This window comes from Chiroxiphia lanceolata, chromosome 6, assembly GCF_009829145.1.
Source record: "Chiroxiphia lanceolata isolate bChiLan1 chromosome 6, bChiLan1.pri, whole genome shotgun sequence".
Lineage (NCBI taxonomy): Eukaryota > Metazoa > Chordata > Aves > Passeriformes > Pipridae > Chiroxiphia > Chiroxiphia lanceolata.
The window spans coordinates 64,170,888-64,198,508 of record NC_045642.1 but is presented as its reverse complement, the minus strand read 5'-3'; the positions used below and the strand labels follow the sequence as shown (position 1 = coordinate 64,198,508).

Below are 27,621 nucleotides of genomic sequence, written 5' to 3'. Positions count from 1 at the left end.
ACACAGGGATTAAAGAGTTTAGTTTACTTAAAGTTCAGCTTCTGCTCTTCAGGTGCAGATATTAGTTTATCAATTAAAAAACAAACCAACAAGTAAATGGCTAAGCTGTCTCCAAATGTGGGAAGGTTGGAAGGGGAAGTCTAATACTACTACATACAAGAGGTCCTCAGGATTAAATCTGAATAATATGAGAAGAAGAAGCAGAAAAAGTAGGAGAAGAAGCAGCAGGGAAAGAAGAAAAAAAAAGGGAAGAAAAGAAGGGGGAAGAAAAAGAAGGGGAAGAAAGGAGAAAAAGAAGAAGCGAAAGGGAGAAGGAAAAGAAGAAGGAAGAAGAAAAGGGAGAAGAAAAGGGAGAAGAAAAAGGAGAAGAAAAGGAGAAGAAAAAGGAGAAGAAAAGGAGAAAAGAGGAAGGAAAAGAATGACGAAAGGAGAGAAAAAGAAAAAAAAGAAAGAAAAAAAGAAGAAGGAAAGAAGGATTAAAAGAAGAAGGAAATGAAGAAGGAAGAGAAGAAAAAAGGGGAAGAAGAAAAAGAAGGAAAGGAAGAAGGAAAGGAAGAAGAAGGAAAGGAAGAAGGAAAGGAAGAAGGAAGGAAGAAGGAAAGGAAGAAGGAAAGGAAGAAGCAGAAGGAAAAGAAATCATTATAATAGAATTATATATATAACAATCTATTTTATATAATTTTATATAAGTATATTCTATAATAATTACTGTGATATTATATTAATAATATCAATAGTAAAAATATATTCTCTTCAGGAATAAACCAAGGAATAAAACTGAATTATGGAGCATCCTCCAGCCAAAGGAATATGTTTTTTCCAGGCTGGGAAGCTCAGTGGGAGCATCCACAGAAAAAGTGCACAGGTGGATGGAAGCAAAAAGTCAACCCAAATTCCCAAAACAGCCACTTCCAGCTGCCAGGGGCTGAAGGAACTTAATCCATGATGGGACATTATCCATGGGAAATGGAGAATAAATCCCAAGGGAGTAGAGGGGGGGTCGTGTCCTGACATAGGACAAACAACCCAATTTCTTCAAACTGTCACCACCAGACACCTGGGAGGGACAAGGGTTTGGAACGCAGCAATTTCCACCCTTGAAATTCCTTAAAACTTCAGGGCCTGAAGCTCTGTGATGCCTTCATGGGCTCAGAGAATCCCAGAATGGTTTGGGTTGAAAGGGATTTTAAGGATCATCCCATCCCAACCCCCTGCCATGGGCAGGGACACCTTCCACCAGCTCAGGTTGCTCCAGCCTGGCCTTGGACACTTCCAGGGATCCAGGGGCAGCCAAAGATTCTCTGGGAATTCTAGTCCAGCCCCTCCCCACCCTCCCAGCCAGGAATTCCTTCCCAATATCCCATCTAAATCTATTCTTTTCCAAGCTTAAAGCCATTCCCTGTGTCCCTGTCCCTGCATCCTTGTCCCCAGTCCCTCTCCAGTTCTCCTGGAGCCCCTTTAGGCACTGGAAGGGGCTCTCAGCTCTCCCCAGAGAATTCCCTTCTCCAGGGGAACCCCTCCAGCTCTCCCAGCCTGGCTCCAGCCCTTGATGGATTCCCATTAATGGGAATATCCATTATATGGATATTTACAGCCCATCCCAGGGCTGTAAAGCTGTGGCTCTGAGGTTTGTCCAACCAGGAATTCCTTCATCAATAATTCTGGGACTTGAAATCCTGTGAAAAGTCTGTCTGGATTTAATAGAGAAGATGTAAAGGATGTGAAGAAATCATGGAATCCCAGAATGGTTTGGGTTGGAAGGGATCTTAAAGATCATCCCATTCCACCCCCTGCCATGGGCAGGGACACCTTCCACTGTGCCACGTTGCTCCAACCTGGCCTTGGACACTTCCAGGGATCCAGGGGTAGCCACAGCTTCTCTGGGCAACCTAGGCCAGGGCCTCTCTACCCTCCCCAGCCAGGAAATTCCTTCCCAATATCCCATCTAAACCTCTTTTGAAGCCATTCCCCCTTGATCGGTCCCTCCATCCCTTGTCCCCAGTCCCTCTCCAGCTCTCCTGGAGCCCCTTTAGGCCCTGCAAGGGGCTCTCAGCTCTCCCTGGAGCCTTCTCTTCTCCAGGTGAACTCCCCCAGCTCTCCCAGCCTGGTTCCAGAGCAGAAGGGCTCCAGCCCTGGGAGCATCTCTGAGGCCTCCTCTGGACTCTCTCCAGCAGCTCCACATCCTTGAGTGTTTCCTTCTTTCCCATCCCTCCATAGCCACCAGCACGTTCTCCTTCAGCTCCCCAGAGATCTGCAGAAGCTGCTGGTTTCCCAGGTTACCAAATCATCCCTTTGCGCATCAGATCCATCCTTTTTCAGCCATGAGACCTCCCAGCAACAGCCCTGGTTCCAAACCCACCCACCTTCCCCAGCTTGGGAGGCTGGAGCATTCCCAGGGATCAGAACTCATGGAAAAACAGCTCCTCCTGCACCAACCCAGAGCTGCTTCTCCAGCCTTCCAACCAACCCTCCAAGGGCCACCAGGAAGACAATTATGTGAACGAGGTAAATACCTCAATTAAGGATTAAAAAAACCTGGTGCAAAATCAAGGGAAAGTTGCACGACAGGCAAAGAAAGGAAAATCACCATAAAAATTAATAAAACCCTTTTCAGGCTGAAATTCAAGGAGCCACCAGGAAATGGGAGTGGTTTGGGAATGGTGGAGTTGGGAAGAGATTTGTCCAACCAGTACAGAATGATGGAATAGTTTGGGGATTGGAAGGGATCTTAAGGTCAATCCAGTGCCACTCCCCATCATGGGCTGCTTCTTCCAGGAGGTGAATAAGGAAAATCAAAGGTGACAAGAGAAGGATAAAAGCCAAATTCAGCCATGAGACCTCCAGCAACAGCCCTGGTTCCAAACCCACCCACCTCCCCGGGCTTGGAGGCCGGAGCGTTCCCAGGGATCGGAAGCTCCTGGAAAAACAGCTCCTCCTTGCACCAGCCCAGAGCTGCTTCTCCAGCCTTCCAACCAACCCTCCAAGGGCCACCAGGAAAAGGGAAATCAAAGGTGACAAGAGAAAGACCAAACCCCAAAGAGTGCAGGGGATGGTTTGGGAGGGAAGGGGAGCAAAACCACACAAACCATTCCCAGGACAAGGACCAGGTTTCAGCCCAACCTGAGGCTGGTCCTGTTTCCCTTCCCAGAACGGGACAGTCCTGCTCTGGGGCCACTGGGAATTCTCGGGGGTGGTGTTCCTGGCAGCTTTGGAGCTCCCCCAGGGCTCAGGAGGGTCAAAGCCCCCCAGGGGGGTGTGATTTGCAGCTCCCCAGGGCTCTCCTCTGCTCTCCTTTGAGGGGGTTGAGGCCTTTGGCAAGTCTGGGCTCGATATTCCCAACTCCAGAGTGGGACTCCAACACCACCTGACTCGCCCTGGTGCTGCATTCCCAGCTTGGATTGAGGTGATCTCCTTCTCCCAGCACTTCCAAAGCCTTTTTGGAACCCTGCAAACACGTTCCTGGTGGAGAGGCAGCAGCCCCCTGGAGCCAGGAGAGCTGGGGAGGAGGGACTGGGCCAATCATTCCCAATAAAACCATGGAGGAGTTTAATTTCTTGATCAGCCTGAAATCATGGAATCACACAATGGGTTGGAAGGAATTTAAAAGTCATCTAGTTCCAACTCTATTCCATGAGCAGGGACACCTTTCCCTAGATCAGGGATCCCAGCCTGGCCTTGGATGCTTCCAGGGATCCAGGGGCAGCCACAGCTTCTCTGGGAATTCTGTTCCAGCCCCTCCCCACCCTCTCAGCCAGGAATTCCTTCCTCATATCCAACCTACACTTATTCCCTGTCAGTCCTAAGCCATTCTCTCTGCCCTGTACTCCTGGCAAGCAATGAGGCACCTCCACCAACAGACACAGGTAAAATGTTTAAAACACCTTATAAAACAACTGCACTGTTTGAAATGTTCCACCTTCATCACTCCCTGTGATCAGTGGAGCCTCCTTAATTCTGCAGATCTCCCCTTATTAGGGTGTGCAAAGAAAGAATTAACATTCCTGGCACTCCCCTCCCTTTAAAACCTAAAAAAACAACCCCAAAAAACCAAAACCCACCCCTTGTGCTGTTTGCTTTGATGGACTGAGACACGAAAGGCTCCTCTGAGATAAATTTTCTCTTTTAATTGATAAGAATTCTTATGAATTCTTGTTTGTGGGGAGAGGGGGGGTCCCTCACACAGGAGCAGCTGTTTTTTTCCCTGCCACGTCCCCGCTGCCATAATTGGAGCCTTGTTCAAGGCAAATTGATGCTGATTCCAGCTGACACTCCTCAGTTCAGGGGGAAGACTTTCCAAATGCTCACTGAAACACCTGACAAAATCCAGCCTGACTCATGACTAAATTAGCCTGTATTTTAGGCTGGAAAAAAAAAAACCTGCCTAAGTGTTTGACTCAATAAAGCTCACATTTAGCTCGGGAGGGTGTTTTCCATCCTCCTGCAGCACTAAAAAGCAAGCTGTGATTAAGCTTTACACGCTGGTTTTTGCTGCTCTGAGCAGCTTTATTGGATGTTTTCTTCCCCCCAGAGCACCTGAATTCACCCCTCGGAGGGCTCTGCAGTGCTCCCAACCCTCCCCCTGCTCTGTCTGAGTGTTAAACGTGACAAAAGACCTGGGACAGGAATCAAATCACCCACGGTCGAAAGACAATGGGAGGAAAAGACTCCCGGAGTTTGCACCGGGATCTTTGGGAAGGAGACACCTCAGGACGTGCTCCAAGTCAGGATGCCAGCACTGCTTTGTGTGGAGAAGAGAATTTAAACCCTCAAGACCCCAATTAAGAGGACAACTGGTTTTTGCCAAACAATCTTCTACTAAAAAAAAAAAATCTCTTCACTAAACAATTGGTTTTTACTATACAATTGTTGTCCTTATATTTGTTTTTCCTCCTCTTCTCCCAAACACTCCCACCAAGACCTCACATTAAAATACAATATTGCTGATTTTAACACCAAACCAGTCACCAAAAAATCAAAATCATCAACTTTTCAGCTGTTGTTGCTCTTTCTTCTGCAACCCCCCCCCCCCAATATCCAACCAAATCCTGGACAAATCCCCCCACGTGGATCCCGTTCCCTGGATCTCAACCACTTTGGGGAAAATGGAACCAACTGGTAGAGATGATGGGCAGAAGGACATGGTGGGCAGATGGAAGTGTGGTGGGCACAGGGAAGGTGTGGTGGGCAGAGGGAAGCTGTGGTGGGCACAGGAGAGGTATGGTGGCCACAAGAAGCTCTGGTGGGCACAGGAAGCTCTGGTGGGCACAGGGAAGGTGTGGTGGGAACAGGGAAGGTGTGGTGGGCACAGGGAAGGGATGGGGGGCACAGGAGAGGCATGGTGGGCACAGGAAGCTCTGGTGGGCACAGGGAAGGTGTGGTGGGAACAGGGAAGGTGTGGTGGGCACAGGGAAGGGATGGGGGGCACAGGAGAGGCATGGTGGGCACAGGAAGCTCTGGTGGGCACAGGGAATGGATGGGGGGCACAGGGAAGGGATGGGGGGCACAGGGAAGGGATGAGGGGCACAGGGAATGGATGTGGGCAGAGGGAAGCGTGGTGTAGAGAGGGAAGGGGTGGTGGGCAGAGGGAAGGTGGGATGAACAGAGGGAAGCCCTGGTGGGCACAGGGAAGCCCTGGTGGGCGCAGGGAAGGTATGGTGAGCACAGGGAAGGGATGGTGAGCAGAAGGCAGGCACAGTTGGCACAGGGCAGGCATGGTGGGCACAGGAAAGGCGTGGTGGGCACAGGGCAGGTGCGGGCTCACCTGTGGCCGGGGGTGGCCGGTGACCAGGCAGGTGAGCTCCAGGGTCTCTCCCTCGCGGATGGTGTAGACCCGCTCGGAGTATCGCTCCTCCTCGATGTTACAGGCCAGCCCCGAGTGCACGATCCTCACCGTGGGGGGGGCTGGGGACACACACACACAGGGAGAAGCCACGTCAGCAACGCTCCTCAACAACCCCGGGACCACCCCCAGGCCACCCCCTGCACGGAGGGGCTGCACAGAACCCCAGACTCAACCAGGCTGGGAAAGATCTCTGAGATCATCCAGTCCAACCCTTGATCCAACCCCGCCGTGGTTCCCAGCCCATGGCACTGATGCCACATCCAGTCTGTCCTTAAACACCTCCCGGGATGGAGAATCCACCCCTTCCCTGGGCAGCCCATTCCAATGGCTTAGCACCCTCTCTGCAAAGAAATTCTTCCTAATCTCCAACCTAACCCTCCCCTGGTGCAGCTCGAGGCTGAGCCCTCTTGTCCTGCTGCTGGTTCCTGGGAGAAGAGCCCGACTCCACCTCACCACAACTTCCTTTCCTCACACAGATCCCCCTCCTCTGCGTCCTGAGCACGTACACGGAATCCCAGGATTGGAGGATTGGAAGGGACCCCCAAGGACCATCCAGTCCAACCCCTGGCCCTGCCCAGGACACCCCAACAACCCCCCCCGTCCCTCAGAGCGTTGTCCAAACCCTCCTGGAGCTCTGGCAGCCTTGGGGCCGTGCCCACTGCCCTGGGGAGCCTGGGCAGTGCCAACCACCCTCTGGGGGAAGAACCTTTCCCTGAGATCCAACCTGACCCTGCCCTGACACAGCTCCAGCCCTTCCCTGGGTGCTGTCCCTGGTCCCCCCAGAGCAGAGCTCAGTCCCTGCCTCTCCTCTGCCCCTCCCCAGGAATTTGGAACTGCCATGAGCTCTCCCCTCAGTCCCTGTGCCCTCAGCTGCTCCTAATCCAGGAGATTCCATGACCTCAGCCCAAAAATCCTGTCTGAAGGCTTCTCATGCCCTTCCCCTCGAGGCCCTTCACCCTCATCTTCGTCACCCTCCTCTGGATGCTCTTTAATGACTTAAATCTTTCCCTGCTCTCCATTAATCCCTCACAATCCCCTCAACCAAACCCTTCCCAACACCCTTTCTTTTTGTTTCCATTTCCAATGTGAACTCCGCATTATTGTCTTCTTTTTTTTTTAATTATACATCTTCCCAAACGTATTATCACGCTCGTTATGCAAATGAAAAGACTTAATTAAAGCAGGGAAATTAAGCAGGAGAAACAGTGGCACTGATGCTGCTTCCTTTCAAAGAAAGGAGATCAAAATCCTGTTGCTGTCAGCGGGATCAGGATTTGGACCAGAGGTTAAATTCAGGCAGAACTTTAATTTTCTTGGATATACGACCCGTAGTACAGGAATTTACACAACTCTACGTGGTGTACATTAAAAAAAAACCACAATGCTGCTGTTAAAACCACCAGTATAAATTACAGCTCCACTTCCACGAGCCTCCAAAGCACGTTCCTGGCGCTACAATTTTATTTCTGAAGCGTGAAATCCGCGAGTATTAAAATTTTCAGGGAGGGGATCGATGGGAGAAGGGAGTTGATTTACAGTCCTGCTGCCAAATAAAATCACACAAGCTAAACAGGAGATAAAATATCATTCTGGGGGATATGAAAGACCTGGAATTTCACCCTCTCTGCTCATGGGGTGATGTTCCTCTGTAAGTGGAGATACCTTAAAATCTTAATTCAACTTAATTCAACTCTTAAATCCCAACTAGAGCTGAGCCCAGCAGGACTTAAAGTCACCAAATTCCCTGTCCCATTCCCCATGGAGGAGCCTGATGCTTCCACAGGAGAAGGAAGATGATTTACAGTCCTGCTGCCAAAGAAAATCACACAAACCAAAAAGCACAGGAGATAAAATGTAATTTTGGGGGATATTAAAGACCTGGGGTTTCACCCTCTCTGCTCATGGGGTGATGTTCCTGTGCAAGTGGAGATGCCTTAAAATCTTAATTCAACTTAATTCAACTCTTAAATCCCAATTAGAGCTGAGCCCAGCAGGACTTGAAGTCACCAAATTCCCTGTTCCATTCCCCATGGAGGAGCCTGATGCTGCTGAGAGAAGGGAGAAGGAGTTGATTTACAGACCTGCTGCCAAAGAAAATCACACAAACTAAACAGGAGATAAAATGTAATTTTGGGGGATATTAAAGACCTGGGGTTTCACCCTCTCTGCTCCTGGGGTGATGTTCCTGTTCAGTGCAAGTGGAGATGCCTTAAAATCCTAATCCAACCCTTAAATCCCAAGCAGGGAGCAGAACTAGAGCTGAGCCCAGCAGGACTCTGCCAACACCCACACAGAATTCCCAGGCTCTGGCATCCCTGGAGACCCCCCAGCACCATTCCATTCCTGGTCCAACCCCCCCACGGCTCCCAGATGACACAATCAATGATTCCCAATGCCTGGGATCAATAAAAACTCGCCAATAATTCCAATTTCTGCCCCTGACCTCCCAGAGCCTGGAGAAAACGAGTCTTGAGCAAAGGATGGCGTCAGGTCAAGGAAAAGCAGCAGGAAAAAAGGAATTCTTTCAGGCTGGAATGACTCAGCCTGACATCCCCAGGTACCTTGCACTGCCCTGCCTGTCTCAGACTTCCATATTTAGCTCATTTTTCCATGTGCTTGGCCTGGGTAAATCCCTTCTGAGAGAAATGGAGGTTTCCTCCACAGGAACATGGAATGGTTGGGCTTGGAAGGGACCTTAAAGATCATCTCATCACAAGCCAACACCTCCCAGGTTGCTCCAAGCCCCATCCAGCCTGGCCTTGGACACTTCCAGGGATCCAGGGGCAGCCACAGCTCCTCTGGGAATTCTATTCCAGGGCCTCTCCACCCTCCCAGACAGCAATTCCTTCCCAATATCCCATCTAATGGACTCTCCAGTCAGTGAAGTATCAGCAAAGTGTAAAATTGGGGTTTCTCTTGTTCCAAAATGCAGTTGCTGACAGCTCTGATTCCAAAATGCACCATTTGCAAGAGAAAGAACCACAAAAACCAGCAAGTCAAGGGCAGGATTTGGATAATTTGTGTATTTGGGATTTCCTGGGGAGTTCTGAGATTTAAATCAGGGAATTATCTGGGGTTGGTCCCTTCCCACGTGTTGCTTTATAAAGTATTTGCTTTAATGGCACTGTAAGTTCTGGGTTTGATCCATAAAGAATCCTGGAGTGATTTGGGTTGGAAGGGATTTAAATTCCATCCCATTCCACCCCCTGCCATGGGCAGGGACACCTTCCACCAGATCAGGGATCCCAACCTGGCCTTGGACACTTCCAGGGATCCAGGGCCAGCCACAGCTTCTCTGGGAATTCTATTCCAGGGCCTCCCCACTCTCCCAGCCAGGAATTCCTTCCCAACATTCTACCTAAATCTCCTCTTTTCCAGTTTAAATCCATTCCCTGTGTCCTGTCCCTCCATCCCTTGTCCCCAGTCCCTCTCCAGCTCTCCTGGAGCCCCTTTAGGCCCTGCAAGGGGCTCTCAGCTCTCCCTGGAGCCTTCTCCAGGTGAACCCCCCCAGCTCTCCCAGCCTGGCTCCAGAGGGGCTCCATCCTTGGAGCATCTCCATGGCTTCCTCTGGACTCTCTCCAGCAGCTCCACGCCCTTCTGCTGTTGCTCCCCAGAGCTGGAGGCAGCTCTGCAGGTGGGATCTCCTGGGTTTTCCAGGAGAACACCCTTCCAACTGTATCCACAGCAATGGGAATGATTCCTTATTATCCTCCTCAGTTTGAAGCCATCGCTGCAGCAAAGGTTCCAGTGAGCTCTGCCCTTTCAGCCACCACCTCCTGAGTTCCAAACCTCCAAAAGCTTTCCCTCTCCCTGCTCTTTGCCAGGAGATTTAATCCCAGATGATCCCAGGGGCAAGATCAACACAGTCCTTCTCCCACAAGTTTTGCAAGGCCAAAACCCCCCCCCCCCAAAATTGCTCCCAGGCATCAATTATTCCAAATACAACACAATGCTGAGGTCTTGGAGCAACCTGGCATAGGGGGAAGTGTCCCTGCCCGTGGGCACTGGATGGGATTTAAGGTCTCTTCCAACCCAAACTATTCTGGGATTTCCTTGTACATAGATCCAAGCTGTTCTTCCCCTGGAGCTCCTGCAAGGACAAGGATGTCCTTGGTTCCGTGTCCTCCCCACGTGTCACACTCTGACCTTAAAAGAATCTGTTCATTCTTAATTATTATTATTATTATTATTATTATTATTTTCTAAGTAGAACATCAGCTCTAACTCTTGACATACTGGTCTTTCCCTGTGCTGGGAATGCTGCTCCCTCTCCACACTCCTTGGGAATTCAACATCCTGGGCCATGGAAGGTGATGGTTCTGAACCATCATCTCCCACACCACAAATCCCCCAAAATCCTGGAGCAGAGCCACGGAGCAGAAAGGTCAAAGAGGGTTCAGCACAGCTCAACAGCCTTCAGATGAAATCAGAAGAGTCAGCAACATTATTCCAACATCCTTTACATCCATATTTCATTAATATTACATTTCCCTTCAGCTTGTATTCATCTAACTCCAAATTCCAGCTGAAGTGTCCTTCCTTTCGGTGTCTGGGCCACTGTTCCACATCCATTAGGTTTGGGAAGGTAACAGAGAACAGGAAAAAACAACCCCCCAGGGGAATTATTATGGCCAAAGAAAACACTGGTTTAAAAGGAGATTAAATGGGTAAAAGCAAATGAGAAATATTCTTATTTCTTTGAAGTTTTAAACTCTGATGGTTAAGAAGACACTGTGCAATTATGAAATGTCACCTCCCTCCCTCTCCTGCAGGAATTACAGCTCCTTCTGCCTCCAGGGATTTCATAAAATAATAAAAAATAATAATATACAGTGAGCTTTGATTTGGTTTGGGACATTTGAGAGGGATTTGTCCAGGAAACACTCCGGGAAGGAATCCAGCCTGGCAGGGGAAACACTGGAAAGGGAAAGGGGAAGGGAAGGTTTGGGAAGGTTAGGGAAGGAAAGGGAAAGGGAAAGGAAAAGGGAAAGGGAAAGGGAAAGGGAAAGGGAAAGGGAAAGGGAAAGGGAAAGGGAAAGGGAAAGGGGAAAGGGAAAGGGAAGGGAAAAGGGAAAGGGAAAGGGAAAGGGAAAGGGAAAGGGAAAGGGAAAGGGAAAGGGAAAGGGAAAGGGAAAGGGAAAGGGAAAGGGAAAGGGAAAGGGAAAGGGAAAGGGAAAGGGAAAGGGAAAGGGAAAGGGAAAGGGAAAGGGAAAGGGAAAGGGAAAGGAAAAGGGAAAGGGAAGGAATTTTTGGTTGTTAGGGTGGGGAGGCCCTGGAAAAGAATTCCCAGAGAAGCTGTGGCTGCCCCTGGATCCCTGGAAGTGTCCAAGGCCAGGTTGGATGGGGCTTGGAGCAACCTGGGATGGTAGAAAGTTTTCCAAAGTAGACACCAAAATTGATACCAAAAAAAAAAAAAAAAAAGACCGTACATCCCATTTTTCCCACTTTTTCCCCATCGTTCTTTGCTGTTGAGGTTTTATTGGGAAAAGCACCCTGGGATTGGTGAAGTACCAGCAAAGTGTAAAATTGGGGTTTCTCTTGTTCCAAAATGCAGCTGCTGACAGCTCTGATTCCAAAATGCACCATTTGCAAGAGAAAAAACCACCAAAACCAGCAAGTCAAGGGCAGGATTTTGATAATTTGTGTATTTGGGATTTCCTGGGGAGTTCTGAGATTCAAATCAGGGAATTATCTGGGGTTGGTCCCTTCCCACGTGTTGCTTTATAAAGTATTTGCTTTAATGGCACTGTAAGTTCTGGGTTTGGTCCATAAAGAGTCCTGGAGTGATTTGGGTTGGAAGGGATTTAAATTTCATCCCATTCCAGCTCCTGCCATGGGCAGGGACACCTTCCACTGGATCAGGGATCCCAACCCGGCCTTGGACACTTCCAGGGATCCAGGGACAGCCACAGCTTCTCTGGGAATTCTTTTCCAGGACCTCCCCACCCTCCCATGCAGGAATTCCTTCTCAATATCCCACCTAAATCTCCCCTTTTCCAGCTCAAAGCCATTCCCTGTGTCCCATCCCTCCATCCCTTGTCCCAAGTCCCTCCCCAGGTAATTCCATTTGGGAGTCCCTGTGACACCAAGGCTCTAGTTCCCTACAAAAGTGGGAGAAGGGAATATTCCTGAAAACACTGGAACTCGATTTCCCCTTTGCTCTGACAATTCAACCCCTCCCAACTTCCTTTTCATTTAATTTATTTTATTTATCCTTAATTTTTTAGCTTTAATTTATCCTTAAATGTTTCTTCTGCTTTCTTTAGCAGCACATGGATGAGTGAGGAAGCAAAGCTGAGCTCCTCAGAGGTGAACTGAAAAGACCCACACAAGGCAGAGAAGACCCAAAATAATCCCGTTGAAATTCCAGCCTCTCCTAATCATGGAATTGTTTAGGTTGGAAAAGCCCTCTGAGATCACAGAGTCCAACCATCCCCCAGCACCAGCAAGGCCACCACTGAGCCACGTCCCCAAGTGCCACATCCTCTTTAAATCCATCATTCCATGAGGGAATCTCCCCTCACATCCAACCTGACCCTCCCCTGGCACAACCTGAGGCCGTTTCCTTGTCCTGTCCCTCGTTCCTTGGGAGAAAATCCCAATCCCACCCGGCTCCCCCCTCCTGTCAGGGAGCTGCAGAGAGCAAAAGACATCCCAGAAATCCCCTTTTCCAGCTGGACACATATTCCTTGTGCTGCCTCTGCCTCTTCCTCCCTCAGCTGAGCCCAGGATGTCCCTGCAAGAGCATCTCCTCTGGAAAAAAAGGGCTCCCAGCACATTCCCCATCCTGGGTCACCACCGTGTGTCCCCACCAAGGCAAGGAATTAAGGAATCATTTCCTCTCTTCCCTGGCAGGAATTTATTTCCTGACTTAACTCTTGCTCTTTCTTTCACCCGGCGAGAAATCACTTAATTCAATTTGAGGGCACGAGCTGCTCTTTTTTCCTGTTCTCTGATAACAAGATTTATGGATTTTGCCTGGATTTATGGATTTTTAACTCTCCCAAAAGGAATCTGAGGGCAATGTGGGTACCCTCACTTCAATCAGCAGCACACACGGGATGTACTCGTAGCAAAAGTCTCTCTCTTGATCTTGGAAATAAAAATTGAATCGCCTGGAATATCAGCACTGAGAAAACATCCCTCTGGGATGGGACTTCCAGGCAGGAATTCTGAGGAGGGGGGCAAGTTTAGAGGTTTTTTTCAGTCTGTTTTTAAAGTGGGTCCTGGTTGGAAGTGATAAAAAAAGTCATGGAGAGGCAGAGCCTTGAAATTCTTGACAGCCTTAAACTGGGAATTTTCTGGTTTTCGGTGCTTAAATAGCGGCCTCTGAGATTGGTGCTCCCAAATTTCCCAGCCCCTTCTCCCAGCATGCTCAGGGAATGACACTGGTTCATTCACAACACCCTTACAAACCACAAATAGGACATTTCCCAGCGTTTTCCCACCAATCCGAGGGGAATTTTAGAGATGAGAGTAAAGGGAACCCTTCCTACACGACACCTCCCTCCCCGAGAGAGCTCTTGGAGCAGTTTTGCAACCCACAGACTGCAAGGCAGTGGGTTCAAGGGATCTTCTAAAATAAGAAAAAGAATATGATCTACAAAGGGAGGGTTTAATTGAAGCGACACTTTGTTGTTCCTGGCACCACCAACCAGCTGCTGGTGCCAGACCCTGTTCCAACACCATTCCAGGCTGGCAGTAAACACGTCTCACTTGTTTGGCTGCTCAAATATACTCAAATACTCAAATAGAGCAGTAAATAATTTGAATTTCCCCCCCAACTAAGATGGCAGAGCTCAAAAATCAAAAAAAAAAAAAAAGCTCAAAAATCGCCTCTTCCAAAGGAATCCTGAGTTCTGAACTACCTGATGTAAAATGTCTTTCAGAGGTGGATTTTTAACCCTCAGAAGTGGATTTTCAACCCAGGAAATGCTGAGGGGCACTGAGAGGATGGATCCATCCCTAAGGAAAGGGGACACGGATAGAGAGAGAGAGAGGATAGGAGGGAACAGCCTCAAGTTGTGCCAGAGGAGGTTTAGATGGGATATTGGGAAGGAATTCCTGGCTGGGAGGGTGGGGAGGTCCTGGAAAAGAATTCCCAGAGGAGCTGTGGCTGCCCCTGGATCCCTGGATTGTCCAAGGCCAGGTTGGAGCAACCTGGGCTAGTGGAAGGTTTACCAAAGTAGACATCAAAATAGATATAAAAAAAAAAAAAAAGGCCTTACATCCCATTTTTCCCACTTTTTCCCCATCATTCTTTGCTCCTGAGGTTTTATTGGGAAAAGCAGCCTGGGATTGTTTTCCATTGGCACAGGGGCTTCAGCTCTGAGTTTCATCACCCTCACACCTTCCTGATGAAGAGGGACTTTCACCAGGAACTGGAGTGACAGGACAATGGGAATGGCTTCAAACTGCCAGAGGGCAGGGATAGATGGGATATTGGGAAGGGATTCCTTGCTGGGAGGGTGGGGAGGGGCTGGGATGGAATTCCCAGAGAAGCTGTGGCTGCCCCTGGATCCCTGGAAGTGTCCAAGGCCAGGTTGGAGCAACCGGGGCTGGTAGAAGGTGTCTCTGCCCATGGCTTGAAAAGTCCTCTAAAATCATCTTCTAAGACCCCAGCACTGTCAAGGCCACCAGTGCCCCATGTCCCCAAGTGCCACATCCACAGGGCTTGGAAATCCCTCCAGGAATGGGGACTCCAAACCTCCCTGGGCAGCCCCTGCCAAGGCCTCACCACCCTTTCCAGGAGGAAATTCCTCCTCCTGTCCCACCTGAGCCTCCCCTGGCCCAGCTGGAGGCCGTTCCCTCTCCTCCTGTCCCTTGTTCCCTGGGAGCAGAGCCCAACCCCCCCGGCTCCCCTCTCCTGTCAGGGGGTTGCAGAGCCAGAAGGTCCCCCCTGAGCCTCCTTTGCTCCAGGCTGAGCCCCCCCAGCTCCCTCAGCTGCTCCTCATACATTTCCCTTCTCCTCAGCCCAGGCAAAAGCACTAAAAATACACTTTTTGACAGTGTCCCAAAGCAGGAGGAAGCGCCACAGGTGCCACAAAACCCCCACGACTGCCAACAACCAAGATCCCACCAGCCTCAAAAAAACCTTCTTCTCATTTGCCTCAGCAACAAAAACTCCCCTTAGTGCTGAACGTACTTCAGTTCAGTTTGCTGACTGAAAAAAAAAAAAGCACAGTTTAATATTAAAGAGGAAATTTAAAATACAGAACCTTTACACGAATGCAAATGAATAATAAAAAAAAATTCCTCTTTATAGTGCTGAGCAAGAATAAACAGCTTTTTAAACAACAATTTGCAGTCCTTGTGGAGATGGCACAAATCTGGGACTAGCAAGAAAACAAACCTCCTTTCAGGGAGTAAAATGATTTCTTGAATTAAACCCGTGTTTCCTGTTCTTCAGTGTCTCACACCTTGTTCTCACGTCTTTGTTGGAAAACACTGGGTGTAGAAGGAACAGCTGAATGACTGGAATGTGTTCCATTTTTAAAGCTGGAAACACATTTACACCTGATTTTATGTATTCCAGGCTCTGTCAGAGCTTATTTATGGGAACTGGCTTGTTGGAATTATACAATGGTTATACAAGCGTTCCAGGAATTGTCAGTCCCACCATCTATCCCTGCTTGGAAGAGCCACCAGGAATTGTCAGTCCCACCATCTATCCCTGCTTGGAAGAGCCACCAGGAATTGTCATAGACCCACCAGGAACTCACATCAGACCCATCACCTATCCCTGCTTGTAGGAGCCACCACGAATTGTCAGTCCCACCACCCAACCTGCTTGGAAGAGGCACAAGGAATTGCCATTAGACCCACCACCTATCCCTGCTTGGAAAAGCCACTAGGAATTGTCATCAGCCCCACAACCTATCCATACTTGGAAGAGCCACCAGGAATTGTCTTCAGACCCACGAGGAATTGTCATCAGTCCCACCAGCTATCCCTGTTCGGAAGAGCCACCAGGAATTGTCATCAGACCCACCAGGAATTGTCATCAGTCCCACCAGAAATTGTCATCAGTCCTACCACCTATCCCTGCTTGGAAGAACCACCAGGAATTGTCATCAGACCCACCAGGGATTGTCAGTCCCGCCATCTATCCCTGATTGGAAAAGCCACCAGGAATTGTCAGTCCTACCCCCTATCCCTGCCTGGAAGAGCCATCAGGAATTGTCATCAGTCCCATCACCCAACCTGATCTTCCAGGAATTAAGGAGACGTTTGGAACAGCCCAATTTCCAGTGGCTCATCCCCTGGGAGATGCTCCAAGCTCTTCCCAAAGAATTTCCAACATCCATCAGTCAATCCCCGCCCTCTTTCCTTTGGATTCATGGATGTCTCCCAGGAGAGGAGCTCCCATGGCAGTATTTCTCCTGGAAGCACCGTTAGGACACTCCTTTTTGTCCAACTATTGGAAATGGAAACAATTCCACGAGACCTGAGCTGAGCAATTCCGGAGCCTCTTCCGTCCCCCAAACCCTGTCGATATTAATTAAGATTTGGATTGACACAGAGTCCAGCAGAAAGAGGAATCACCTCCCCACGGATCTCATTTCTTGGGAAGCCAAATACTGATGTGCTGCTGAACACACGACTCAGCTCCGGAGCCCAGTCCCCCCTCAGCACTTCCCTGATTTATCTGAAGAGGCGTCAATGAGTGATCAACAAATCAATAAAAATTAATGACCAAAATTATGAAGCTCCCACCTGGCTCCTCAGCCAACGCTGTCGTTGTGTGTTGTTGTTCAGATGATTTACCAGTCCCTTTGCAGGGGCTGATGACACCTCCAATCCAATTAACAGGCTGCAATTAGCCATTAACTTTCATTACAGGTCTTTTTTTCTTTTGGCCTGTTCCAGGGCTGAGGGGGGAGTGGATCTCACTTCTCCTCACCCAAAATTAACCACCTGAGCTCTGGGGACACCACACAGGTCCAGCAGCAGAGGTGTCACATCCCATCCCTGCCCCCGAGGCACATGGAAAACCAACGTTATTTCTGGGCGGAGAATTAATTCCCAAATCCTGGGAGGGGTCTCCTCCTTATCAGGATTTTCTTCTGACGAGAAAAAAATAAAGACTTTTTTTTTGTTCTTCGCCTGAGGTCGTGCTGGATGTCTGATCTCTACAGCCTTGGAGCATTTCCCACTGGAAATTGGGCTGTTCCAAACATCTCCTTCACTCCTGGTAGCTCCTTCCAGCAGGACTGGGTGGTGGGGCTGACAATTCCTGGTGACTCTTCCAAGCAGGGATAGGTGGTGGAAATGACAATTCCTGGTGGGTCTGATGACAATTCCTGGTGACTCTTCCAAGCAGGGATAAGTAGTGGGACTGACAATTCCTGGTGGATCTTCCAAGCAGGGATAAGGGGTGAGACTGACAATTCCTGGTGGCTCTTCCAAGCAGGGATAGGTGGTGGGGCTGATGACAATTCCTGGTGGGCCTGATGACAATTCCTGGTGGCTCTTCCAAGCAGGGATAGGTGGTGGGACTGACAGTTCCTGGTGGGTCTGATGACAATTCCTGGTGGTTCTTCCAAGCAGGGATAGGTGGTGGGACTGACAATTCCTGGTGTCTCTTCCAAGCAGGGATAGGTGGTGGGTCTCATGACAATTCCTGGTGTGTCTGATGACAATTCCTGGTGGGTCTGATGACAATTCCTGGTGGTTCTTCCAAGCAGGGATAGGTGGTGGCACTGATGACAATTCCTGGTGGGACTGATGACAATTCCAGGTGGTTCTTCCAAGCAGAGATAGATGATGGGTCTGATGACAATTCCTGGTAGCTCTTCCAAGCAGGGATAGGTTGTGGGATTGACAATTCTTGGTGTGTCTGATGACAATTCCTGGTGGCTCTTCCAAGCAGGGATAGGTGGTGGGACTGACAATTCCTTAGACAGAGCAAAGCACTCAAACCTTCCAGGGGTGGCTTTGCTAAGGGAAAAAAAATCCAAATATCTGCTACACACGTTCAGTCAGTGCTGTTTCTTCTCTCTGCAAATATTTGCAGTTGCTCTGACAACAAGCTGAGGTGCAGAACACACCAAAACAGAGACAGAGACAGGACACAGGTCACAAAAGGGCTTCTGAGGACAGGCTGAGCCAGAGGAGGACTCAGCAGTCCAGAAATCAAAGCCAGGAGCCACTCCAAGTCCTAAATCCCTGACAAGGAGCTAAGGAAGAGGAGGAAGCAAATGGGGATCCTCCTGCCATCATATCTTGGCTGCACCTCAGCCCTTCCCTGTGGATCCAGTTGCCTGGTCAGGTAAGACTAAAATTTCCCCTCATCCCTCCCCTTGGAAACAAATCCATCCAACAGCACCAAAAATAAGGAAAAGGAATGCCACAAGGAAACAGAAAAAATCAAAATCAACTTCCTAAAATTTTCTCTCTTCAGCACAGAGTTATTAAGGTTGGAAAAGATCATCAAGTCCATCAACCAGCACCACCACTGGGTTCACCACTAAACCACATCCCCAAGTGCCACATCCATGGGTTTTCTGAGCAATTCCAGGCATGGGGACTCCAAACCTCCCTGGGCAGCCCCTGCCAAGGCCTCACCACCCTTTCCAGGGAGAAATTCCTCCTCATGTCCCACCTGAGCCTCTCCTGGTGCATTTTAAAGCTGTTCCCTCTCCTCCTGTCCCTTGTTCCCTGGGAGCAGAGCTCGACCCCGCCTCAGCTCCGACCTCTTTCCAGGGAATTTTAGGGATCCAGAAGGTCCCCCTGAGCCTCTTTTTCTCCAGGCTGAGCCCCCCCAGCTCCCTCAGCCCCTCCTGCTGCTCCAGCCCCTTCCCAGCTCCTTCTAAAAAGCAGAAGTTTTAAATTGACTTTTAAATCCAAAACACGATTAACCTTCTGATTTGTTGGATTGTTGATTTCTTTTCATTCCCTTCAGGAATTCCATCAAGATGTTGTTTTGTTGGGTTTTTTTTTCCCCATTTTTAATTGGAACTAAAAACATTTCCAACAGATGAGTAATGAGGAAGAGGCACCTGCCTGCCTGGATTTTTGTGTAGCCACTGAGGCCCAGAAATACAGTGACAAAAAGGCCCCTCTGAGGACACCAGAATAAAGTTTGGGACCTCTTCAGACCTCAACCCTGGTCACTGGTCTTCCCAGCAAAATACAGAAGACATCCCTTTGTATTTTCATATCAGCACAGAAATTATCACCAGGAAATATTAAGAAAAACATTCTTCCCTGGGAGGGTGGGAAAGCCCTGGAAAAGAATTCCCAGAGAAGCTGTGGCTGCCCCTGGATCCCTGGAAGTGTCCAAGGCCAGGTTGGAGCAACCTGGGCTGGTGGAAGGTGTCCCTGCCCGTGGTTTTAATGCCACTCGAATGGGTTTTAATGTCCTTTCCAACCCAAACCTTTCCATGATTCTATAAAATAATCTGCAGAGTCATTTCTCTCTGAAGCAGGTTCTGGTGACATTCACAATTCCAATCACACCTCCCTCCTTAAATCCATCACAAAGTGTTTTTCCATGGGAACAAGGCCATGACCTGCTGAGTTTAAAAGGTTTTTTTACACATCTCCCCCAGGCAAAGCAATAAACTCCTGGTTGCAGATTCGACCGGGCAGGGCAAGAACTTCACAGGAGAAACACGAAACCACAGCAGATTAAACCTCTAAAGCTGAGCTTTGGGGACCTGATCCTGAGCTGGAGCAAATCCAGCAGCATCCAAGCAACTTCCATAGCAATGCTTGGATTGCCAGCCACCCATCCTGCCCTTCTGCTGATCCCAGAAAACAAAATGCTCCAGAAATGACAGGAAAATGAAAAAGGATGGGAAGAAGATCCTTCAAACCCATGAGATTATTAGCTTTAAACACACTCCTAATTAGTGTATCATAAGCTGGCCTTAATACATTTCTCTGTCAGATCATATGGACTGCTGGAATTTGAAATTAACTGGAAGTGCTAAAGATAGCCCCCAATAAAGAAAATATTCACATCTGCTTTCAAATGGCCTTTAATCAAAATAAAGACCATGAGAAATTCTTCTTGCAACCTCAAAAAAATAAAATAAAATAAAATAAAATAAAATATAGCCACCTAATATCCTCCTTCTTATCTAGGCCTCAAAGTGATTGACAGTTTTAAATTAGAGCTGATTTCCTAAGTGTCTGTTTAATGTTAAAAACAAGCTCCAAAAGAGGCTTAACACCCCACCAGACCTTCTCCTGAGCAGTCCATCTGCTCAGAGGGGGAAAAACAGAGGTTTAAGCTCTTGCTGAAGGAACACTGAAGGCTTTGATCAAACTATATTAAAGTGCAGGGGGAAAATAAGGCATCAAAAGCAGCATTAAATCCTCTCTGTGAGTTGCCAGTAATTCCCTCTGGGGTGGAATTGTGGTGGGACATCCCAGGACTGCCCTGGCTGGGCCAAAGTTGTGGGGTTTAGGCCCAGGAATTAGGAGGGGGGTGATAAAACACTGGCACAGGTTGCCTGGAGTGTGACTAAAGGGGCTCCAGGAGAGCTGGAGAGGGACTGGGGACAAGGGATGGAGGGACAGGACACAGGGAATGGCTTTAAGGTGGAAAAGGGGAGATTTAGGTGGGATCTTGGGAAGGAATTCCTGGTTGGGAGGGTGGGGAGGGGCTGGGATGGAATTCCCAGAGAAGCTGTGGCTGCCCCTGGATCCCTGGAAGTGTCCAAGGCCAGGTTGGAGCAATCTGGGATCATGGAAGGTGTCCCTGCTCGTGGCAGAGGGGTGGGATGAGATGATCTTTAAGGTCTTTTCCAACCCAAACCATTCCATGAGTCTGTTTGACCTTCTGGATGTAGCCAAGGAGACAGGAGTGTAAAGGGTCAGGAAGACACCTCAACAACATCTCTTGGAATATTCCATGCTCACCTTGTCTAAAGCCCTGTATTTGATATAAAAGTAGCTCAAAATCCAGAATATTTTATTTCTTCCAGGAAATAAATTGGAACAAGTGTCTAAACGAGAAACTGCTGTAGAAACTCTGAGGATTTTACTCTTTTTACTGGTTTTGGGGTTGAACATTTTTGATCAGTCTCACTTTTAGATCATTTAAACCCAGCCTGGAATAAACCAGGGGGGCATTTTGGGCATCTCAGATAATTCCTTTTCCCTCAGCATCTCCCTCAGGTTGCCCAGAGAAGCTGTGGCTGCCCCTGGATCCCTGGAAATGTCCAAGGCCAGGTTGGAGCAAGCTGGGCTAGTGGAAGGCGTCCTCAAGGACTGGGAGCCTCCCTTTCCACCACGCTCTGCTCACTGAGTGAAGCTTAGGGGGAAATAATTATTAATTATTGGGAATTCCAACAAGACTCCAGCCAATAATAATGTCACAGTTCATTAGGAAAATCAACCCCACAAGGGCTCTGTGTGTTCATGACTCAAACATCCATAATACAACAATTATCAACACACAGGGCAGCAGGTCAGAAGTTCCTATGGATTTCACCATGAACACATGGAAAAGCAAGTCTTGGATAAGGGAAGGAGCTGCTCATAACTCCCATTTGTCGGGATACAGGAGCTGAGCACAAATGGGAACGGATGAAATCATCATCTCCCAGTGCTGAAGGAGAAATTCTTCAAGGAGAAATTAATTCCCACAATTAATCCGCAAATAATTCCCGACAAACAAACTTGGGGTGACCCAAAGCTGGTGACAACCAACCAGCAAGCAGGAAAACACAGAAGAGCAAGAGCAGCTCTAATAAACTTCAACAGGCTCTAGGACAGGTCAGTTATTGATTAAAGTCGTATATCACAGAATCCCAGAATTCCTGAGGTTGGAAAAGCCCTCCAAGGTCATGGAGTGCCCCCCGTGCCCGATGCCCACCTTGTCCCCCAGCCCAGAGCACTGAGTGCCATGGCCAGGCCTTCCTGGGACACCTCCAGAGAAGGACTCAGCAGTCAAGAAATCAAAGCCAGGAGCCACTTCAAGTCCTAAATCCCTGACAAGGAGCTAAGGAAGAGGAGGAAGCAAACAGGGGGATCCTCCTGGCATCACATCTTGGCTGCACCTCAGCCCTTCCCTACAGACCCAGGTGCCTGGTCAGGTAAGACCCAAAATTCCCCTCATCCCTCCCCTTGGAAACAAATCCATCCAAGAGCAAAAAAAATAAAGGAAAGGAATGGGAGAGGGAGAAAAAAAAATCAAAATACACTTCCTAAAGTTTTCTCTCTTCAGCACAGAGTCATTGAGACTGGAAAAGATCATCAAGTCCATCAACCAGCACCACCACTGCGTTCAGCACTAACCCACGGCCCCAAGTGCCACATCCATGGGTTTTCTGAGCAATTCCAGGGCTGGGCACTCCAAACCTCCCTGGGCAGCCCCTGCCAAGGCCTCACCACCCTTTCCAGGGAGAAATTCCTCCTCCTGTCCCACCTGAGCCTCCCCTGGCACAGCTGGAGGCCGTTCCCTCTCCTCCTGTCCCTTGTTCCCTGGCAGCAGAGCCCGACCCCCCCCGGCTCCCCCCTCCTGTCAGGGGGTTGCAGAGCCAGAAGGTCCCCCCTGAGCCTCCTTTGCTCCAGGCTGAGCCCCCCCAGCTCCCTCAGCTGCTTCTCCAGCCCCTTCCCAGCTCCCTTCCCTTCCCTGCACACGCTGCAGCCCCTCTGTGTCCTCCTTTCCAACCCAAATCATCCCGTGATCCCACAAAATTCCCTAAGGATGTCCATGACAAGCTTGCTACTCATTGCAGAAGGTCCTGAAATCCTGTGGCAATAACGGGGACAGGGCACAAGAGAGAAGCAGAGTTGAAGTTTAACCACTTAATTAAATTAATTATGTGAGGTGTCTTCCTGCAATAAAAAAATTAGCACTTCACAAGAACCACTGTGGCCCCAAATTCCACATTATTGACCACGGGGTGTCCTGCAAAGACCTTTCCATGCTCCTTCCTCCTCAGTGCAGACACCAGAGCTGCCAAGGAATGCCAGTTTTCCTGAAGGATCATCCTCCTGCCTGGCACTGACACCCTTGGCTTGGCTCCTGCTTCCTTGGAGCCTCTCCCACTGGGGCTCCAGGTGACCCTAAATCACATTTTGTGCTGTTGCCATCATGACAAGTTGAAATGGATTTTGTCACCCTCTTGCTGTTCCACGGCAAAATTTACAGCTCTTTGCAGAAGAAAAAAGAAAAGAAAAAGAAAAGAAAAAGAAAAGAAAACGAAAAGAAAAAGAAACAAAAAAGAAACGAAAAAGAAAAGAAAAAGAAAAAGAAAAGGAAAGAAGAGAAGAGAAAAGAGAAGAGAAGAGAAGAGAAGAGAAGAGAAGAGAAGAGAAGAGAAGAGAAGAGAAGAGAAGAGAAGAGAAGAGAAGAGAAGAGAAGAGAAGAGAAGAGAAGAGAAGAGAAGAGAAGAGAAGAGAAGAGAAGAGAAGAGAAGAGAAGAGAAGAGAAGAGAAGAGAAGAGAAGAGAAGAGAAGAGAAGAGAAGGGTAAAAAAAATATTGAAGATGGCTGATTCTATTCCATTGGCAGGATAGAAGAGAAATGCTGTCCTGACTTTGATAAACTGTGATTCCTGAATTCTTATTTATTTTTTATTATTATTAATTGTTATTTATTATTTCTGATTTATTCTTATTTATAATACTATAAATAATATATTTGTATTATTTATAATAATTTTATTGTATAAAATTAAATAAATATATATTTATATTTTATATAGTAAATAAATATTTATAATTATTTATAATAATCTAAATAATAAATCTTTCTGATTTCTCCTTCCCCAAACTCTCATTTTCCAAGTGCAACTCCCACTCCAACCCCAAATCCAAGCCCTGCTGTGCCATTACTTGACTGAGTTTAATCCCACTTCAACACAATCCAAACAAAACCTGTCTGGGCACCCCCAGAAACCCTGGAGATAATTTCTCCTGGTGATAAAAAAAGAGAGGAGAACGTTCCCAACATATTACTGGAGCATAAATGCCAATTAATCACTGAGATGTTTGTTTGGATGCTCAGGAATATCACAGACAATTAATTTATGGGGAGGAATTAACGAGCCAGGAGCTCTGAGCATAAATCAGAAACGATTCCACTGATGTAAAACAACATTTCTTTTTGCTACAGAGGGACGTGATAAAGATTTGAACTATTAATTTTTAATGGATTATTTACCATTCCCAGGGCAATAACTTGTAACACCTGGAATTAGATTTGTTTGCAGCGTCTGGGAGGGTGAATTAGAGAGCAGCAATTATTATTTAGAGGGGATAAAATATCTGTAACGAGCAATAATGTGACTCCAAAGTTAAGACAAGCCTAAAATTAGCCCCAGTGTTAGCAGGGAAGGTTCCTCTGTGCCAGCTTGTGCCCAGGGGCACGGAATCATGGAATTCTGGGACAGCTTGGGCAGGAAGGGACCTTAAAAACCGTCTCATTTTTAAGGGACGTGGAAGGAAATTCAGGAATGTTGCTGAGGGAGTTAGAGAAGAAAAAGACTTGGGGTGTTATTCAGGGTGAGGGGAGCAGATCCCAAAATCCTGGAATGGTTTGGGTTGGAAGGGACCTCAAAGATCAGCCAGTCCCACCCCTGAGACACCTTCCACCATCCCAGGTTGTTCCAACCTGGCCTTGGACACTTCCAGGGATCCAGGGGCAGCCACAGCTTCTCTGGGAATTCCATCCCAGCCCCTCCTCGCCCTCTCAACCAGGAATTCCTTCCCAATATCCCACTCAAACCTTCTCTCAGTTTAAAACCATTTAAAGGCAACTTTTCCGGCTCCAACCTGCCCACAGTTCATTCCCAATCCTGGGCATCCCAGTTTGCTCCCAGCTCATCCCAGGGACACATTAACTGGGGAGGAACTCAGCCCCCTGTAGCCTCTGTCCCCCCCTCAGCACTAATTCCCACCAGCTAATTCCCATGGATTCCTCCTGCTCCCAAGCCCTTCAGCCTTTCCTTAGGTCAGGTTTTGCTGGAATGCAGGGATCACTTTGGAATTGGAGGGGTATTTAGTGCTGGGTCAAGCAGCTTCCAGTGATCCAAGCTCAGCATCCCGGGGAATTCAGCTTTGCCGTTAAACTTGTGACCTCCCGGGAGAAGGGAATGACACAGTCAGGTTTCCATGGCTGGGGATAATTATGGAATATTCTGAGCTGGAAGGGATCACAAGGACCATCCAGTCCAGAATATCCCAACAATCCCCCCCTGTGCCCCAGAGGATCATCCAAACCCTCCTGCAGCTCTGGCAGCCTTGGGGCCGTGCCCACTGCCCTGGGGAGCCTGGGCAGTGCCAACCACCCTCTGGGGGAACAACTTCAGTTACTCTTAAACTCAAATTACACTTGATAGAAATATTTGGATTCTCATTTGCTGTGGAGAGGAATCACAGAGAACATCCAACAGCACGGAGAAGTTGTGGCTGCCCCATCCCTGGAAGTGTTTAAACAGGTTGGACGGGGCTTGGAGCCACCTGGGCTAGTGGAAGGTGTCCCTGCCCATGGCAGGGGGTGCAATGAGATGGGCTTGAAGGTCCCTTCCAACCCAAACCAGTCTGGGATTCCTCCTCCACCTGCCAAGGTGGGTGTTTTAGGAGCTCTCAATGCTGGGTTGGCTCCACAATCAACTTCCCAGAATCCCAGAACCTGCTGAGCTGGAAGGGACCCCCAAGGCCCATCCAGTCCAACCCTCAGCCCTGTCCAGGAACATCCCCAAGAGTCCCCCCCTGTGCCCCAGAGGATCATCCAAACCCTCCTGGAGCTCTGGCAGCCTTGGGGCCGTGCCCACTGCCCTGGGGAGCCTGGGCAGTGCCAACCACCCTCTGGGGGAAGAGCCTTTCCCAAAATCCAGCCTAAACCTCCCCTGGCACAGCTCCAGTTGCTCCCTCAGCTCCTGTCCCTGCTCACCAGAGAGCAGAGATTGGAGCTGTCCCTGATCCACTGTTCATCTCCACTGCCCACACCTACAGTCCAACTTGGATTTTGTCTTCAAAAATCAGTATTTTCCAGAAAAAAACAGAACTTTATGAAGAAGTTATTAGCAACATTCAATAAGAAATAAAAGTGGAATGCCAGCAAAGCCAAAAGCAGATCTATGCAGAGACAACAGAGTAATTACAGAGCTGTTCCAAACAATGGATTTATGGAAATACTTTCATTCTGTGCTAAATAATGCAAATATGTTCATTTTCACACAGTGCTGTTCCACACCCCTGGCTGTGCAGCAGGAATAGTTACGTTTTTAATAGGAAAAGTTTCACTATTGGAAAATAAACCTAAATTAATATTGTTTTTCCCCCTGATTTAGCAGATTTAAAGCCAGGAAAAAAAGAAGTGACGAAGAGTGACAAGGGGCGTGCAATGACAGAGCAGCTCCTGGGCTGGAGGCTGAGGCAGAGAATTCCACATCACACCCAGGAAAAGGGAGAGAAACTTAAAATAATGCCCAAGAGCAGGAATTTCACCCAGGGAAAACAGTGGGGAACAATTCAGAGTCACAGAATTCCAGAAGGGGCCGGATGGGAAGGGACCTTAAAGACCATCTCATTCCATGGGCAGGGAAGTGGAATGAAACCTCATTTCATAAGGATCAGTGGGAGGAAATTCAGGAATGTCGCTGAGGGAGTGAGGAAAGGGAAATACTCAGGGGGTTATTTGGGATGAGGAGGAGCTGCAGGAACAAATGGGGAGCAGATCATGGAATGCTGGAATGGTCTGAGTTGGAAGGGATCTTAAGGATCATCCCATCCCATGCCATGGGCAGGGACACCTTCCACCAGCCCAGGTTGCTCCAACCTGCCCTTGGACACTTCCAGGGATCCAGGGACAGCCACAGCTTCTCTGGGAATTCTATTCCAGCCCCTCCCCACTCTCCCAGCCAGGAATTCCTTCCCAAACTCCCATCTCTCCCTGCCCTCTGGCAGTGGGAGGCCATTCCCTGTGTCCTGTCCCTCCATCCCTTGTCCACAGTCTCTCTCCATCTTTCCTGGAGATCCTTCAGGTCCTGGAAGGCCACAATTAGGTCACCCCAAAACTTCTCCTCTCCAGGCTGAACAATCCCAACTCTCCCAGCCTTTCCTCCCAGCAGAGCTGCTCCATCCTCTCATCATCTCCAGGGACTCTTCTGGACCCATCCCAGCAGATCTGTGTCCTTAGATATGTTCAGATCTCCATCCATCTCCACACCAGCTTCTCTGGGAATTCCAGTCCAGTTCTTCCCCACCCTCCCAGCCAGGAATTCCTTCCCAATCTCCCATCTCTCCCTGCCCTCTGGCAGTGGGAAGCCATTCCCTGTGTCCTGTCCCTCCATGCCTTGTCCCCAGTCCCTCTCCAGCTCTCCTGGAGCCCCTTTAGGCCCTGCAAGGGGCTCTCAGCTCTCCCTGGAGCCTTCTCTTCTCCAGGGGAACCCCCCCAGCTCTCCCAGCCTGGCTCCACCCTTGGAGCATCTCCGTGGCTCCCTCTGGATCTTTCCAGCAGCTCCACATCCCTGTGCTGTTGTTTCCCAGGGAACCTCTGCAGGTGGAACCACCACAAGTGGTTTTCCAGCCAGGCAGGGACACGGGAGGGAGCAGCTCTGAGGAAGAAAAGCTTTATCTCCCTTTTCCACCAGCACTTGGAGCAGCAGGGATTTACTTTGGAGAGCTCAGAGGCAATTCCAGCCCCACTCCAAAACCCTCCAAAACCTTATCTCTCTCCTGCTTTGGAGAACGAAAAAAAAACCCACAAAAAAACCCCCCAACCCACCCCAGCAGTTCTCGAAAGCGCAGTTCGGAACCAGAAATATTTCTGTATTTGTGCACAGATATGAGCTCATGCTTTTTTTTTTCGTGTCT

The 27,621-nt window shown here is 48.7% G+C and overlaps 1 protein-coding gene across 1 annotated transcript in view; it reads right to left on the bottom strand.

The window, feature by feature from the left end:
- Window positions 1-27,621, bottom strand: part of LOC116788458 (MAM domain-containing glycosylphosphatidylinositol anchor protein 2-like) — a 196,872-nt gene that overhangs the window by 114,557 nt on the left and 54,694 nt on the right. The window contains exon 2 of the mRNA XM_032691301.1: window positions 5,762-5,901. Coding sequence (XP_032547192.1) covers window positions 5,762-5,901 — 140 coding nt within the window. The remainder of the gene's footprint in view (window positions 1-5,761; window positions 5,902-27,621) is intronic.